General features: G+C 48.3%; 3 protein-coding genes across 4 annotated transcripts in view; 2 read left to right on the forward strand and 1 right to left on the reverse strand.

The window, feature by feature from the left end:
* The first annotated feature begins 1,788 nt into the window (after positions 1–1,788).
* Kank3 (KN motif and ankyrin repeat domains 3) lies at positions 1,789–13,893 on the forward strand. Its single transcript, XM_031350002.1, has 11 exons — positions 1,789–1,841; positions 7,540–7,599; positions 8,690–9,937; positions 10,023–10,122; positions 10,266–10,469; positions 10,564–10,651; positions 11,124–11,340; positions 12,580–12,722; positions 12,811–13,011; positions 13,092–13,190; positions 13,682–13,893. The coding sequence occupies exons 2-11, from the start codon at positions 7,566–7,568 to the stop codon at positions 13,772–13,774; spliced, it is 2,427 nt and encodes an 808-aa protein (XP_031205862.1). The 5' UTR covers positions 1,789–1,841; positions 7,540–7,565; the 3' UTR covers positions 13,775–13,893.
* Positions 11,945–15,809, reverse strand: Rps28 (ribosomal protein S28). 2 transcript variants are annotated; one of them, XM_031350029.1, is made up of 4 exons: positions 15,681–15,809; positions 15,542–15,589; positions 14,148–14,281; positions 11,945–12,075 (listed from the first exon to the last, which is right to left on the reverse strand). In XM_031350029.1, the coding sequence occupies exons 1-3, from the start codon at positions 15,717–15,719 to the stop codon at positions 14,159–14,161; spliced, it is 210 nt and encodes a 69-aa protein (XP_031205889.1). In that variant the 5' UTR covers positions 15,720–15,809; the 3' UTR covers positions 11,945–12,075; positions 14,148–14,158. The 2 variants fall into 2 exon arrangements, with proteins under 2 accessions (XP_031205889.1, XP_031205888.1); XM_031350028.1 differs by lacking the exon at positions 11,945–12,075 and adding an exon at positions 13,988–14,064.
* Positions 15,793–17,850, forward strand: part of Ndufa7 (NADH:ubiquinone oxidoreductase subunit A7) — a 10,046-nt gene continuing 7,988 nt past the window's right edge. Inside the window, exons 1-2 of the mRNA XM_031350027.1 lie at positions 15,793–15,926; positions 16,705–16,754. Coding sequence (XP_031205887.1) covers positions 15,876–15,926; positions 16,705–16,754 — 101 coding nt within the window. The 5' untranslated portion in view covers positions 15,793–15,875. The remainder of the gene's footprint in view (positions 15,927–16,704; positions 16,755–17,850) is intronic.

Here is a 17,850-nt window from a genome sequence, read left to right on the forward strand (position 1 = left end):
GCCCAGGCTGCCTTTGAACTCATGGTCCCCTCTTCCAACCTCTTCCCAAATGCTGGGATTACAGGCTTGCACCATCACAGACTCAGATGGCAAGGCTGGCTTTAACCCGTCAAAATGTAGTGAGATCTTGTTTCAACAAGCCAAATACACATTATTTGGGAAGGGAAGGCTGAAGGAGCAGAAGTTCAAGGTCATCTCTGACTTCAACAAAGTCAAAGTACAAACAAAACAAAACCTAGGAAAGCACAATATCACCAAAAAAACCCTAAAACAAACAAAAAGTCCAACCCCCTTGCCCAAAACTGAGAGCAAACAAACCTCCCTGCTATCCCACCAACTCATTTCTTGCTGACAGGCCTAGTTGAAGGTCCTTGTGAGGGAGTTTTGTACTTTGTCCCTTTGCCTGGAGTATCCTCCTTTAGGGTCACCTTGAAAGCTGCCCTTCCAGAACCTTTCCCCTAAACCCTAAATTCTCCATTCACTACAGATGACTGTCTTGCATCTCTTCTTCTCTTTTTCAGAGTACTCATTACTCCTTCACATGAACCTTGGCTTGAAAGGCACAAGACCCAGAGATCTAAGTGACTCCTTAGCCTGACACGAAATCAGTCTAGCTATGTTAAAAGGGAAAAAACAAACAAGCAAACAAACAAATAAACAAACTGTAGTAGCTTTTGATCAAAACATGCTCCAAATGGGTTAAAGTTAAACATACTTTTCAAAAGTTTTATTGATATACTGTATGTATATATGTGTATAGGTTGATGTATCTATCACAATATGGAGATCTGAAGACAACTTGTGGGAGTTGGATCTTTCTTTGCATTACATGGCCAAATTACAGGGATCAATCACAGATCGTCAAGCTTGGCAACAAGTACCTTTACATGCTAAGTCATCTCACTGACCTTAATAAATATAATTTTAATTCATTTCTGTGACATTTTTTTGATCTAACATCTCTGTATGTTTATATGTACACATGTATGTGTCTATTATCTTTACATTATTTTCATCTGTCTGTCTGTCTACCTATCTATTGTGGTAGGTGTGCTAGACAAGTTCTGTACCATTGAGTTAGATATCTCCAGCAGAGCAGACATTTATTAAGTAACTAGCGCATGCCTGAGGCAGTGGATAAAAAGTTCCCTGATCCTAAAATGTCTAGTAGGGGTGATGGTAGTAACATTGCCTTCCTACTAAGGAAAATTGCTATTTAGTTAATAAACCATTGCTATAGCAATAATAATGAGTATGGAAAGGCTATGCTAAGGTTTTTGTTGTTGTTTGTTTGATTTTTGGTTTTTTTTTTTGTTTTGTTTTCTTGCAGGGCACAGGGGCACATAGATTGAACACTTGGAAATATAATAAAGTATCACATATAGAGAATATTTCTTAAAGTGGCACAATATATGCAAAGTTCCTGCAGTGAGCAAGATCCAGACTCTTTGGACTTCAACAAGACATTAGGAATTAAACTACATAAATCCCATTGGAATAGTTTGCTTAGATTTTTCCTGTAGCCTCTACTGTCCTGTGAATGAAAGTCTTCTTTCTTACTCCTGGACTAGACAGGAGTTAGTGGTAGCTGGCTGGGCAGCATCCTACTGCTCTGCTTTCATCTTCCCAGATCCTACTGGAGGCCCGCCCTCAGGCGGGTCCCCACCCCCGCCCCCGCCCAGATGGCTCACTCCGTCTTACAATTGGATAGTTCAGTTAGATTCTAGTTCTGGTTGGCTTAAAAAGCCGTCAGTTAGGAGTGAAAGCCTTGATAACCCGTCCCGAGGTTCGAGGGGGCGGGCTCGGGTGCTGTGCGGGCGCGGCCGGGGCTTCGCATTCAGGTAAAGTCATCCACGCGGGTCCTAGAGGGGAACTGTGGACACAAGTGTTCGGGAGGGGTGTGGTGCTTTTAGCCCCCTTCTGTGGGTTCTGTGCGTTGCGACGGGGTGGGCGCCGTGTCCTGAAATGGTGACCATTTGGACATTGGGAGCCTCAGGTGGTTTAAAGCGGACTGGAGAGGGGGACCCTAGGTTAAGCAGATCGCCACCACATGGCCATCCAGGACCTAACCAGATGAGCTTGTGCGCACTGTCTCCCAGATGCCTTATGGGACCCTTCCCCAGAGTTAGCTTGGAGACCTGGGAATGGGCTTCTTGCAGTGAGGTGGAGTGGGTGGATGGTACGGAAACGGATGCCCCCCACCTCCCGGACCTACAGACAATAGAAGCGGATGGAACCGCCCAGCGGCTTTTCCTGTAGGAAACTGGCTTGTCTTTTCTAATCTAACCTGGTTGTGTATATTTGGGGAGGTGTGTGTGCGTGTGTGTGTGTGGTGACTCAAGGACCCCCTATCCTACCGTCATCTAGCTCCTAACCCCATCCTGAGTCTGAGAATCCTTTACCAAAATTAAGGGCTGCCACCACCTAGAGCCTTGTGTCATTAACATAACTTCTTCAGGACCCCGGGTGCGCACTTCATGCTCTATGTCCTGTTCTTCAGGTTTCCTGATCACAGCTCTGTGTCCCGAAATAGTCCCAGGGCCGGGTGTGGGGGCGTGTGACTTCAGCTCTGACGGCCTAATGAGGGGGTCTCAGGCAGGGGATCCGGATTTAGCTTTGACAGCCAGGCAGTGTGGGAGAGATGAGGGCAGCTACACGCCCTACTCCGGGAGGCATTGGCTTGTGTAGCAGTCTAGATGTTGGCTTGTCCCACCGCACTCCTTACTTCCAAGGTGGGACCTAACAGCTGCAAGTTCGGAGGGTGATAAGTGGCCTAGGTTCCCTGAAGTTTCTAGGGGAGGGGAAGGGGATCTTTCCAAAAGCACCTATAATCCTAGTTACCTGAGAGGTCCAGGTAGGATGATTGGAAGTTGAAGGGCTGCCTGAGAGCTGCCGAGTGAGTTCAACGCCTGTTTGAGCAATTTAGTAAAGGGGTTTAGGAGTCAACGAGATGGATTGGCCAGTAAAGGTACTTGATGGAATGACATCCTTAGTTGGATCCCTGAGATTTATGTGGTGCAAGGAGAGAACTGACTCCACAGAGCTGCCCTCTGACCCCCACTGTCACCCATGGCATCCTTGCACCCACCTACCTACTTCCTACATAAAATAAATAAAATGTAAAAACAAATTTTAAAAAGGGGTTCGTGATGTAGCTTAGTTAGAACTCATTTAGAGTGTGTCAGTGGGGCTGAAAAAAAAAAAAGCATTCATTTGGGCATGGTGGTACATGCCTGAAATCTCAGCATGTGAGGTAGGAAAATTTGGAATTGGAATAAATAAATAATAAATAAATACAGGCCTTTAGGCATGGTGGTGGTGCATGCCTGAAATCCCAGCATTCCAGAAGCAGAGGCAGGGGAATCTCCGTTAGAGGCCATCTTGATTTACATAGCACATTCCAGGCCAGCTAGCTCTGCATAGTGAGACCCTGTCTTAAACAAATACATAAAATAAAACGAAAAGCAAACGGAGGCAGCACTCATCAAGGACAGAACAAGTTCTGTGAGTTCAAGGCCAGCCTGGTCTAGATGTGTAGCCGGACTTTGTCTCAAACACAAACGAAACAGAACAAAATGAAGCTGACCAGTATGTAAAAGGGAGAAAAAATAAAATGAGACTGTAGCAATAGCTTGGTTATTACAGTATTTGCTTAGCGTGCATGAGAGCCTTGTGCTCCATCTTCAGTACTGACAAACCAGGTATGGTAAAGCACTCTGGTCATCTCAGCACTCAGGAGGTGGAGGTAGGAGAGTTGAATTCACGGTCAACTAGGGAAGGAGTTGGAGGCCAGCCTAGGCTTCCTGAGACCTTGTCTCAAAACAAAAGAAACCAAAACTAATGGGCAGGAAAGATGACTCAGTGCTTAAGATTGAGTACTACTCTTGTCATTTGATTCCCAGCAGTTATCCTGGTCAGCTCACACCTGTGACTCCAGATCTAGAAGATCTATAGCTTTTGGCATCCATGGGCAAATACCCATACACAGCCCCAAACCGCCCGAATTAAAGGCAAAGAGCAATTTTATTGTTGTTTACCAGTCTAGTAACCTCCGCTCAAGGTCTCAGTTCAGTCTTTGGGCCTGGACGTTCCAGTCTTAAAAATGACCTGGGGCTGCTTTTTCTGTCCTGATGTTTTGGATTTGGATATGACCAAGTTTCTGGAGGAAGGGGCAGATTGCACAGGATCACACTCCAGCTATGCGAAAGGCAGTTTCAAGACCCCTGAGCCCTGGTCCAGGCTTTTTCTGAAGCCCAGTTCTTCCCTGGCAGTTTCCTGAAAACAAGCCCCGAGAGGCACTGGCTGTCCTCCATGGTGACCTGCTGTCCTGCCCCTTGTAGCCGGTGTGAAGGGACAGGAAACAGCTGCTTAGGGTGGGGAGGAGACTTCAGAGCCTTAGGTTGGACAGGGGGAGGGTTAGAGAAGGGGGCTCAGAGAGTAGAAGGGGATCCTCCCAGCAGTGGAGGGTGATGTGTTAGTCATGCTGATGGGTGTTGAAGAGCTAGTAATGTCTGGCACTTGGGTCGCCATGCAGAATGCAAGAAGCTGGAAAGAGTGGCTGGATTTTTAGTTGTTTGAAGCAGAGGGTTTGGGTTGGGTCTGCTCGGTGTAAAGTTACACAGGCAAGGACTTGACTGGTCACTACAAACAAGGGGTCCCTAGAAGGTGGACAGACTAATCTGAAAGGTTTTTCACATAGGCAATGAACTTAATGGCTCTGTAAATTGTCAACAATAATCCATGGTGCAGATTCTATGGGGGCTACTCAGGGAGAGTATACAGTAGGTAATCAGTTTGAGCCACTTTCTGCTCGCTCCCCGAAGGCTTTTCATGTGTGTATCCAGAGTCCCAGCCTCTCATTATTTCCTTTTTGTCCATTTTTGCATGTATATGGGGATGCTAGGCATTGAGGATTGAGTGCAGGTCCTTATGCATGTTGCAACAATGCATACCTGAAACTACATCCTTGTTCCTATCCTATACCGCTTCTGTTTTTTGAGACAGGGTCTCTCTAGGTACTTCTGGCTGTCTGAGAACCCACTGATATTCTCTAGCTTCTGCTTTTGAGTGCTGGGATTAAAGTTCTGGGTTTAATGCTTGATCTTTTTTTTTTTTTTTTTTTTGAGACAGGGTTTCTCTGTGTAGCCCTGGCTGTCCTGGAACTCACTCTGTAGACTAGGCTGGCCTCAAACTCAGAAATCCGCCTTCCTCTGCCTCCCAAGTGCTGGGATGAAAGGCAGTGCCACCACTGCCCTGATGCTTGATCTTAATGATCCCATTACATGTGATTTCATTCCTTCTCTCTCTACCTGTTCTTCCTCTTTCTGAAATAGTTTTTCAGTTTACAACTTACCCTTGCTTGTAGCCCAGACTGATCTGTCTTCCTATCTTAGCCTCCTCAGTGGAAGGCTTACAGTGTGTACCACCACATCTGGCTTTCTTTCTTTTTTCTTCTTTATTCTTCCCTTCTTTAAAAACGTTATTTTATGCATATGACTGCCTGCCTGCATTTATGTATGCACTCCACGTGTGTGGCTGGTGCCTGAGGAGGCTAGAAAAGGGCATTGAATCCACTGGAACTGGAGTTTTAGGAAGTTGTGAACCACTATGTGAGTGTTGGCAATCAAACTTGGGTCCTCTGGATAGTAACAATCAATCACTCAATTCTTCAGCCCCTTCTTTTCTTTAAAATTTTGTTTTATTATATGTGAATATATCTGAGTGTATGTATGTGGACCATTAGCTTACAAGTGTCCTTGGGGCCAGAAGACTCTTGGATCCCCTGGAACTGGAATTACAAATGATTGTGAGCTGTCCAGTGTAGGTGCTGGGAACTGAACTTGAGTCCTTTGTAAGAATAGTAAGTGCTCTCAACTGCTGAGCCATCTCTCCAACCTACTTTTCTGAGATAGGCTCGTAGGTATCCCAGATTGGCTTCAAATTGTTTGTAACTGAAGATGATTTTGAACTCCTGATCCTCCTGCTTCTACCTCTTGAGTGTTGGAGTGACAGGCATTCACTACTAGTCAGTAAACAAGGGCCTCATGGGTGCTTGACAAGTACTCTATCTAGTGAACTACATCTCCAGTCCAGGATTCGTTTGCTTTCTTGGTGCTGCTCTAGATCAGCTTCATGTCCTTGTGTATGCTAGACAAAGCTGCAGTTCTAGAGCCTCATTTTCTTAGCCTTCATTGTGTCGTCGTCGGAGTCATCCTCATTGAACTCCTCCTGTAGTCAGTCTCAGCTGTGCCTCGTCTGGTGCTGGTGCTTCCATTATGAAGCTCTTGTACTGGAGACATTGCAGAGAGACAGGTATTCAACCATTGCATCACTGAGACTTAGCTAGAGTCATACTTTCTATCCATCATTCTGACAGGGGTTTTGCAAGGAGCCTTGGTTAAAATTCTAAATGAAATTAAATCTTCTTACCATTTCTCTTAAGAAAAGTGGGGGTTGAACCTGGAGAATGATAGGTGAGCATTTGGCCATTGAACTATATATCCTCAGCTCTGTTTTCACGTTTTGAGACAGAATCTGTCTAAGTTGATTAGGTTTATCTTGTACTTGTTTTTTTTTAAGAATTATTTATTTTATTTATATGAGTACACTGTTGCTGTCTTCAGACACACCCGAAGGGGGGCATCGGATCCCATTACAGATGGTTGTGAGCCATACAGATGGGAATTGAACTCAGGACCTCTGAAAGAGCAGTCAGTGCTCTTAACGGCTGAGCCATCTCTCCAGCCCTGCCCCTCCTATTTTTTTTGTTTTCTTTTCAAGAGTGTCTTACTGGGGCTGGAGAGGTGGCTCAGAGGTTCAATTCCCAGCAACCACATGGTGGTTCACAACCATCTGTATTGGGATCTGGTGCCCTCTTCTGGCCTGCAGGCATACATGCAGGCAGAACTCTGTATACATAATAAATAAATAAATAAATAAATAAATAAATAATAAATCTTTATTAAAAAGAGTGTCTTACTATGTAGTTCTGAATGTCCTAGAACTCACTATGTAGACCAGACTGGCCTCAAACTCAGAAATCCACCTTCTAAGTGCTGGTATTCAAGGAGTGCACTATTGTGCCTAGCTCTTAATTGTGTTATGCTAGTCTCAGTTTCCAAAGTCTGGAGTACGTCTGCTTTCTTATTTTTCTCTGCTTGATGTCTTTCTTGCTTCCCAGCTTTGCAACTTGGGTGTTCATACATCATAAACTTCAAATTTCAGCTAAACATGGTGGCACATACTTGTCATCCCAGAACTTGGGAGGCTCAGGCAGGATTATGATTTGTAGGCCAGTATTAGCCACATAGCAATATTTTGTCTCAAAAGCAAAAGTGGTAGAGCACTTGGGATCCATCTGTTGTAGAGTAGTTCCAAGGTTCCTAAAGGGAGGAGGAGAGCCTAGGGGGGTGGATGAAGTGGAAACATGCTCTTTGGTCTGTTTGCTCAGAGTTTCAGTGGTGGTGTAGCTAACATCAGGTTCAAACCAAGAGGCAGGGCTGGGTTTGCACCCTTACTTTTCTGGGGGACATTTTTCAGGCTGTCTGGTGGCTACTCCAGGAAACATGGCCAAGTTTGTCCTGAATCAGAACCTTCCAGGTGAGTTTACAAAATGAGGTAAACGTATTTACACAGATCCACATTGGGTGCTTGTATATATGGATATAGCTCAGCAATTCCCTTTTATTTATTTATTTTTAAAAGATTTATTTATTGTATGTATGTGAGCACACTGTAGCTGTACAGATGGTTGTGAGCCTTCATGTGGTTGTTGGGAATTGTATTTTTAGGACCTCTGCTCGCTCTGGCCCAAAGATTTATTATTATATATAAGTACAATATAGCTGACTTCAGGCGAACCAGAAGAGGGCGTCAGATCTCATTACGGGTTGTTTTGAGCCACCATGTGGTTGCTGGGATTTGAACTCAGGACCTTCGGAAGAGCAGTCAGCTCTTACTCACTGAGCCATCTCGTCAGTCCCCCTTTTATTTTTACTAACATAGCAGCCACACGGCCTTTTCCCAAAGCATTATTAACTAACATAATGGTTCTGTTTAAAACCCACTCATGACAGCCCCCATAATTAATGTCCCAACTCCCTATGGTTGCCTAGGAGAGACCCCCACAGTGTGCTCTCTGCCCATCCTTTAGTTCTTCCCCCTCCCTCCGTTCACTATTCTGGAGACACCTGAATTCCATCCAGCTGTTGCTCACTACCCTCTACTGTCTCCCATGGGCCGTTTTTTTTTCTTCTTGGAACCTTCTGCTCTTGCAGCTGCTTCCGCCTTATTATAACAGGCTCAATCTTTTAAGTTCCTGCCACAGGAAAACTTTTTCTGACGTGAGAGCCAAAGTTGGCTCCAGCAATGGTTCTGTAATTCACCATGTATTAGTGCCTTGAAAATCATTTGAAACGATTGTGTCTATTTATAGCTAACAAGGGGCCTGGATATTGTCTTCCATAGTATAATGTCCCAAGAATATAAGTATTTGTCACATAGTGGGTGCTTAAACATGGTTGCAAGCCCATCGGGTGCAGGTACGCCTGCAAGCCATGGGTGTAGTCTTGAGTCCTGGCAGCAGTACAGGTGCATCGCAGCGACAAGGGAGCAGGAAACATTTGTTCACTGTTTGGGACTTCTTGGTTTGACCCCTCTTCCCTCTCTCCCCGCCCCTGTTATACTACAGACCTGGGCGGCCCTCCCCTGTACCCAGGCCCCACAGCGAGTGCCCGCAGCCCTAGCTCTCCCTACTCTGTGGAGACACCCTATGGCTTCCACTTGGACCTGGACTTCCTCAAGTACGTGGAGGAAATCGAGCGTGGCCCTGCCTCTCGCCGAGCTCCAGGACCCCCTCACGCACGCCGCCCGCGTGCGTCTCGAACTGGCCTCGCGGGAGCGCGGAGCCCAGGAGCTTGGACCTCCAGCGAATCCCTGGCCAGTGACGACGGCGGAGCTTCGGGTGCACTCTCTCCTGGTGCGTTCCCGGGGCTCTTGCTGCCTCCGCTGTCGCCGCGCTCCTTGTCGCGCAATCCGCGCGTCGAGCACACGCTCTTGGAGACCAGCCGACGACTGGAGCAGGCGCAGGCTCGGGAGCGCGCGCTCAGCCCGGCCCGTGCGGTCACGCGCAGCCCGCGCGGGTCCGGCCGCAGCAGCCCCGCCCCTAATCCCGCCCTTGCTTCCCCGGGCCCTGCCCAGCTGCAGCTAGTGCGGGAGCAGATGGCCGCGGCGCTGCGGCGCCTGCGTGAGCTCGAGGACCAGGCGCGCGCTCTGCCCGAGCTGCAGGAGCAGGTGCGCGCGCTGCGCGCCGAGAAGGCGCGGCTACTGGCCGGGCGCGTGCAGCCAGAGCAAGAAGTAGAGATCGAGGTGCGCCCAGACAAGCTCGCCCAGCTTCGGCGCCTCACCGAGCGTCTGGCCACCTCGGATCGGGGAATCCGTTCCAGGGCTAGCCCCCGGGCTGACGATCCCGACGGGTTGGCTGCCAGGCGCAGCGAAGGAGCGCTGCAGGTGCTCGACCCGGCGGCTAGGACACCCGATGGGGAACCCTGGACTCGGGAGGCGGGCACTGAAGTCGTGCCTGAGACCCGAGAGGTGGATGCCCAGGCAGTACCCGAGACAGGGGAGGCTGGAGTGCAGGTGGTCCCTGAGACCGTTGAGGTGGACACGTGGGTTACCGAGGAGCTGCTAGGGTTGCCCGAGGCTGCAGAGCGTGAGCTGGAACTGCTCCACACCAGCTTGGAGCATCAGCGAGGGGTGAGCGAACTCTTGCGGGGCCGATTGAGGGAGTTGGAGGAGGCCCTCGAGGCTGCAGTGACCAGGCCTCAGTCTCGAGACCTTGCTACCCAGACTACATTGGGTTGCACTGAGAAAACCACACAGACAGAGCTCCCTGTGGTGAACCAGCCCAGATCCACGGCTGGAGAGATGGCCCCTGCTGGTGAGTCTCCACTACTGGTTGGTTGAACCTTGGCCTGGCAGGTCGCTGAAGTCAAACTCAGTGCCCTCATGTGATTCCCTGCCAGGCATCCTCAAATCCATCATGAAGAAGAAAGATGGTACTCCAGGTGCACAATCCAGTCAGGGACCCAAGAGCCTGCAGTTCGTTGGGGTCCTCAACGGAGAGTGAGCACTTTCTCCCCTTTCTTCCATAGCAGCCACAGGGACACAGGCTCTGCCCCTCTGCTCACAGTTTCCTCATCTTTAAAATGCCACTCTCACTTCAACACACTTGAATGAACCCACAGGGCCTCCCATCCTGTTCTTAGGTATGAGAGCTCCTCCAGTGAGGATGCAAGCAACAGTGATGATGAAGATGATGTTGCTGAACGCTCCAGGAGTAGCTCTTCTGGGTCAGGAGATGATAGCAGTGGGGGATCTGACGCTGGAACTCCTGGCCCCCACAATGACCAAGATGCTGGGGACTTCGAGCTTGAGACACATCCAGAGGCGAAGGCAGGAAGAGAAGGGAGGTGAGCTTTCTCTAAAGGTTTGGAATGTGGATACCCCCTTTCCTCCTGGTCAGTGCTGCTCAGGATCCTGAGTCTAGGTTGGCCTCCCTGGCAGGTGTGAACTGAACCCCCGTTTGAGGGAGGCTTGCATTGCTCTGAATCAGCAGCTGACCCGGTCACGTGGAGTCACCAGCAGAGATGGCGTGAGTGTGGGCCAGATTTCTACTCCCTGACAGAATGTAGGGTTTCCTAGAGCAGGAGGACCAAGTTTGGGGGCCCCTCTCACCAGAAAGACCTTTCTTGATCTAACCTCTCCAAAGAGAAACCCCACCTCAAGGAGAGCTGTGACCTTTTCGTGGACTGTCCAACCACAGCCTCAAGTAAACAGAGCCCCAGACCCATCAATGACGCTTCAAGAGCAAGTGGGCACTCACTCCTATTTCCCTATAATGCACAGTCTTATTTTCCTGAGCATACAAACTTCACTACTTCCTTCTCAAAGAGGGTGAGGTCCCAGCTCTCATCTTGGCTTCTTGACATCCTACTTACAAAGCATTGGCTTCCCTTGCTTGCTTACTAGGGTCACCAGAGGGGTCTTACACACACCCACCCACCCCTTTTGGCCCCTCCCATCTTTTCTCAGCATTGATGCATTCTTTGTCCTGGTCCTGCCAGAATGCAGCACGCCTTGTGGCCCAGGAGTGGTTTCGAGTGTCCAGCCAAAAACGCTCTCAGGCTGAGCCTGTGGCTGGGGTGCTTCGTGGGGTGAAAAGTCTGGGGCCTGAGCTGCTGGCTCATGTGGTGAACCTGGCTGATGGCAACGGAAACACAGCTCTGCATTACAGTGTATCTCATGGGAATCTGGCCATTTCCAGCCTGCTACTGGATACAGGTTAGAGTTGTAGAGAAGAGGGCCAAGGCAGGTGAAGGTTGGATCACCGAGGGGCAGAGATGAGTGGCAGAGGGTCCCATTGAGCCTTTCTTAAGTTGTTCTTGGTGGGCGAATTGCTGTTCACTTAGCCAGAAGTTAGCATTGGGTGTTTTCTTTTTTTTCTACAACTTCCTATTTTGTTTTCTGAAACTGAACTTCCTATTGAACCTGGAGCTGTTTGGCCAGTAAATTCCACCTGTTTCCATCTCCCCAGCCTTGGAGTTGCTATGGTGCTTAACTTTATGTGGGTGCTGGGGAGCCAAGTCTGGTCCTCATGCCTGCAGTAGTTCTAATTTCTAACCCCTGTGCACCCAGACACAAGGTCTTGATATCTAGCACCTGCCTGGCCTCAAATTTGTGACCTTGTTGCTTCTGCCTTCCAAATACTGAAATTACAGGGGTGTAAAGGTCATTTGATGCTACTGTATCTTCAGCTGTTCCAAGTTACCTCCCCAGTCCCCACAATAACACCCAGCTTTGAGACCAGAGACCTCAACTTAGCCAAGTTAATTTTTTTTTAATTTTACTTTACTTTTTGAGACAAGGCTCACTGTGTAGGCCTGGAACTGTATAGCTCAGGCTGGCTTTGAACTTGTGGCCAAGCCTCTATCTTTTAAGTGCTGGGGTTACATATCTGGCAAACTCTCCAGTGTTTAAGTCTGTGTCCTTATTCTTGTAAAGCATTCATGAGTGGACCTGTGGAGAGATAATTAGCAAATACAAATAAGAGGGACAGGGCTGGAGAGATGGCTCAGCCGTTAAAGGCTAGGCTCACAACCAAAAATAAGAGGGACAGACACAGGCAAGAACACTTGGCATTGTAAGAGTACATGTAAGCCAGTGGTGTATTTCTGGGGCTATGGGTGGTAGAGTCTGCAGGATTTTACTGGCTGCCAACCTGGCTGATAGGTAACACTCAGGTCTTTACAGTTCTTACACACAGCCACACCATGTATGCGCAGGTTTGCAGCTGGCTGAGGAACAAGGGATGTAGTCCTGTCAACTGGTAGAGCTCTTGCCCAGCAGTCTCAGTGCTGAGGAGCTGGAAGCAGTACAAGTTAATGGCTTGTCCTTGTCTATGGTCAGCTTGGGATAAAAGATGCTTACCCACCATCTGTTATTTGGGAGACCCAACACTGTCCCCCTAAACAAGTCAGTATTTGAGGCTTACATTAAGTGACTGACCTTTCTTCTTCCCAGGAGTCTGTGATGTCAATCACCAGAATAGAGCTGGCTACTCTGCACTCATGTTGGCTGCGCTCACTTCTGTAGGACAGGAGGAAGACATGGCTGTGGTCCAGAGACTTTTCAGTATGGGTGATGTCAATGCCAAGGCTAGCCAGGTGCATAGACACCCCAGTCCTGATGGGTGGGTAAGGTGGTGTCCCTTTCTACTTTCAAAATACTTCAAAGCCTTTTCTCATTTCCCAGACTGGACAGACAGCCCTCATGCTGGCCATCAGCCATGGCCACCAGGATATGGTAGCTGCCTTGCTGGAATGCGGGGCTGATGTCAATGTACAGGATGCTGATGGGGCTACAGCACTGATGTGTGCCAGCGAGTATGGACACCTTGATACAGTTCAGCTGTTGTTGGCCCAGCCAGGTTGTGACCTAACCATCTTAGACAATGTGAGCCACTAGCAAGGGCCTGGAGTAGTGGTGGTGTTTGCCTCTGTAGCCCAGGGACCAAATGTCCTATTATTTCTCAGGAGGGCACAAGTGCCTTGGCCATTGCACTGGAGGCCGAACAGGATGAGGTGGCTGCACTGCTCCATGCCTACCTGACATCAAACCACCATGACTCACAGGTAAGTGTGGCTCAAGAGAAACAAAGATATGCTGGGCGGTGGTGCTACACACCTTTAATCCCAGCACTTGGGAGGCAGAGGCAGGCAGATTTCTGAGTTCAAGGCTAGCCTGGTCTACAGTGTGAGGTCCAAGTCAGCCAGGGCTATAACAGAGAAACCCTGTCTTGAAAAACCAAAAACAAAGATATTAAGCACCTTCAGAAGCCTCTTAAAGACCAAAGATGTCAATCACTTCATGCAAGCCTCAAACACGGATGTTTGGAGGGGAGGATGTTGGGTCTCCTGTTACCACAGATGCTTAGTAAGCCACCACTGGAGGGAAATAGACCTTCAGGTTAGGAAACAAGCCAAACTAGGCTAGGATATCTAACATGGATTCAACCTAGGAAGCTTCGAATTGAGATGGTTTCTACCGCATGTCCTAAAGTATTGCCCCCCCCCAATGGTGTCTGAACAGCCTTTGCCTACAGGACCCCTTTTCTTTGTTCTAGGGACAGTCACCTCCAGGTTCTCCCACAGCCACACTGCAAACGGATGCAGTGACAAATGAGGGACCTTCTGAATCACAGCAGGGCACCTCATGAAGATGCTCCCTCTAGCTTGTTAGGATGCTGAGGGGAAGGGGGAGACAAAGCCTGGGCAATGCTACATCCCTCAACCTACTCACTTCATAAAACATCCTAATAAAATCATCTCTACTAAATCTGTATTGTGTGGATGGAAGCACCAGGGACATACACATCCACAGCAGAGTGCATGGTCATTAGAGCTGAGATGCTGCTGGAGAAACCAATTCCTAGACAAGAATTAATACAAATGCTTTATTTAACAGTTGCAGGTCATTCCATGGGCTAGGTAGTGGATATCCAGGACCCTGTAAACAGACCCAAGCATTAGATAGAGCGCCTTTCTCACCTAACAAGTGGTAGTCCCTCCCAAGGTTTGCCATTTACCCACCAGCAGCAAGGTCAGCGCAACCTCCGAGCTTCTCTTTCTGACTCCAATAGGGTGAGCACATCACCCTCTCGAACAGGGCCTTTGACATTTCGGATGATAGAGCGGCTGGTGTCATCCATAAATTCCACTCGCACCTACAAGCCCATTACAAGAGTTAAATGCTGCTACTTACTAGTGTATGGATCCAGAGAACACAGGAGATAAAGGCCTGGGACAGGAACTGGTCAGGTGGCTCAGCAGTCACAAGCACTTGTTACTCTATATAAAGGCTTCATTTCCCAGCACCCACACAGCTGGCCAACTACCTGTAATTAGCCAGTTAGGGGATCTGACCCCTTCTTATCTTTGGGAAGCACCCCCCACCAACCTGAAGCAACCAAAGGGCTTATTCCTGAGCCTAAGACAAGCTGCACATACACATTGCTGAAGGTATTGTTGAGGTCTGGGGAGAACCCGGGTAAATGAACACAAAAAGGGTGTCTGTCTCTCTCATCTGCTAGATTGGCCTTTGTGCTGAGATCAAAGGCACTGAATCACCCACAAGATGGGGTCTGCAACCTGGTCTGACCTTGAAATCCTATGATCCTTCTGGAATTACAACACTACCCATGTCATCCTTCCCCACTTAACAATTTTATCTGTGTGCCCTCAACTTTGATTACATCAGGCTGGCCCTGAGCTAGGGATCTTTCTACCTCAGTTTCTTAAATTACTGTGATGAGAGACCTGAGTATAAACCAGGGGAGCGGTCAAGGCATCTTTAGCCCAGGCTTGTCTCCGGCTCCTAGTGTTGGTGGGATGTCCTACCATTCTAGCTTTATGTGGTGAGGTGGACCAAGGCCTTAAACGCTAGGCAAACACACTACCAACCGTGCCCCAGCTTTATTCGAGACTGGATCTTTGTCATTTTGTAGCCTGAGCTTGCCTGGAACTTCCAGTGAACTTCCTTAGACACCTGCAATTACTAGCTTTAGTTTGAGTTCAGTACTGAGTTTTCTTGGATTCTCTGAATGGTAAGCAAGTCTACTGGCGATCCACAGCTCCAGCCAACTCCACCTATTTAAAACCAAAGCTTTCTTTTTTTTTCGAATCAGGGTTTCTCTGTATCCCTGGCTGTCCTGGAACTCACTCTGTAGTCTAGGCTGGCCTCAAACTCAGAAATCTACTTGCTTGTCTCCCAAGTGCTGGGATTAAAGGCGTACGCCACCACCGCCAGGCAAAACTACAGCTTTCAAAGACAGCCTGACTGAGGTATCCATGTTTGCTACAAAGTCGTATCCTCCCCAAACCTAGCAGCTAGAATTAAACGTCGCCAAATCCAGTTATAAGCCTGGTATTTAGGGAGGACTCCGCTCCGACCCCAGGAAGTGGTCAGAATGGTCCCATCCGCTTACCTGCGTGCACTGTCCCTGCGAACCGGTCCTGCCCAGCACTTTGGTTACCTACAGGAAAGAAGGGACAGTTAGACGTGATATGTCCAGCTTTCTTCTTTCTCTCTTTATTCCGGCTTCTAAACACCCACAGTCGCCTCACCCTAGCCAGCTTGATGGGCTGCACGCGACTCGTGTCCATGATGGCGGCGATCTGGCGGAGAGGAGTCACGTGAGCAGAGGATACCTTTTATAGTCGGCTCTGACCGCGCCTTACTTACGCTCTCGCGAGATCGCACGCGGTACCCAGGAACCCTCGGGGCAGATCGTCACCAGCGTCCTTGGGAGCGGAAGAGATATGGCGTCCGCTACTCGCGCTATCCAAAAGCTGCGGAACTGGGCGTCTGGGGTGCGTGTGCTCTTACCGTCCGGGCTGGGAAGGATTTGGGTTCTGTACGCCCTCGAATCCTATCCCTTTTAACATCTCCATAGTTCACTGGGCAGTCCAGAATCCCTGAATTTGTGACTCCAGTAGTCAGACTCAAGGTCCTAAATGTTTTTGGCCGGGTTCCTGGGATTCCCTTAGCTTTAGATTGCCTGGCTTTAGCTTCCTCCCTCCCCTCCTCCTTTCCTATCCCTGTCCGCTTCATTTTTCTCCCACATTCCACCCGGACCTGGCCTTTCCTCGTCCATGTATCAGCTTTGAGTCTTGTGCCCCTCTTTTTGGAAGGTCGAGGACCAGTTTTTAGATTTTGGAAGAAAACAAAGAGGTCAGGGAAGTTGTAGATCTCTGCAGCTCCCAGGAGGTGGGAGGTTGGAGATGGACAAGAGGACGAAAGATAGCTCTTTATGCCTTTTAATTTAGGGTCCAAGGAAGGAGGTATTATCAAGTGCTGGCGCTCAGCAAGCGTTTGGGTGGGTGGATCTTCAGAGAAAGTGAGAATTCCCACTATGTTAGGGTAAGCACGTTTAGTATATTGACCCATATCCAGGGAAGATTAAAAACAAAAGGGAGGCGTTTTAGGTTAGATTTTGGAAAGGCTGGAAGCTTACCAGTAAAGTTCTGTAAGCCATGCCCTTGCCTTTCTTCATATGCAGGACTTGTAAACTTATCCTGACTGGGTACTTCTGTTCGCTAACCCAGTCCTGGGGTTCCCTAGAGTCTGACTTCTCCTCTTCTCCCACAGCAAGACCTGCAGGCGAAGCTGCAGCTGCGCTACCAGGAGATCGCCAAGCGGTGAGCAGGCCCTGCTTGCTGCCCTCATCCTGACATTCTTCCACCAAACCCAAATCCAAGGCTGGTCATAGTAGCACAACCCCTTAATCTCAGCACTCAGGAAACAGGCAGGCTGATTTCTGAGTTCAAGGCCTACTTGATCTACATGGTGAGTTCCAGGCAAGCCCCTGTCTAAAAAACAAACATGAAAAAGCAACCCTAAATCAGCTGTTCTCTTGAACTTTCCTTGGAGAATTGAGCAGAGATCTTTCTTGACAGACTGTGAAAGCAGAAGTTTACTTTTAGCTTCATAGGGCTGTCTTAGAATAGTTAGGAGATAGATTGCATTATTTGTTGGGTAGGCTTTTGTTTTGGGTATATCTTGGGTAGGTTTTTAGTCTTCAGTGTGACCACACACATGAAATCTAAGGCTACTGAAGGGGGAGAATAAAGCCCATGTAGGCCAAGTCATTGCTTAAAGTCATTTAGAGGCCAGTCTTCATTTTTGAACACATGTATATATTGATGAATCTTTCCCATGTCCTCAGACTTATGGATGCCAATACAAACAAGAGTGTTCTTGGTTTGTGGGGTTGGTGGCTTTAGCACTCAGAGGCTCCACCTCACTTTGATGGGTTCAGAATGAGCCGCTATATGAAAACCCAGCAGACGCCAAGGCCAAGGGGAATATCTGAAACAGCGCCCAATCTGGTCTCACAGTTGTGTAGCTGGAGTATGGCCTTACACTTATGCTTCTGTCTTTCAAGTGCTGGGATTCCAGAAGTCTGCCACTATACTAGTTTATGTGGTGCAGGGGACGCCTTTATCAAGTAACTCCATCCCCAGACCTTGGCTTAAATTCTTACCCTCACCTTTTTTTCTTAAAAGATTTTTAGATTGATATATACTCATTTGTGTGTTTTGCCTGCATGAGTTTATGTATATGTGCCTGATGCCCGTGAGTTCAGGAGATAGCATGAGATCCCCTGGAACTGGAGTTTCAGGTGATTGTGAGCCACTATGTGGGAATCAAAATCTGGTTCTCTCCAAGAGTAAGAAGTGCTCTACTCACTGAGCAATCTCAAGAGCCTCATAATTGCCTTCTTTTTTTTTTTTT

The sequence above is a fragment of the Mastomys coucha genome, unplaced genomic scaffold (genome assembly GCF_008632895.1).
Source record: "Mastomys coucha isolate ucsf_1 unplaced genomic scaffold, UCSF_Mcou_1 pScaffold4, whole genome shotgun sequence".
In the NCBI taxonomy this organism is placed as follows: Eukaryota; Metazoa; Chordata; class Mammalia; order Rodentia; family Muridae; genus Mastomys; species Mastomys coucha.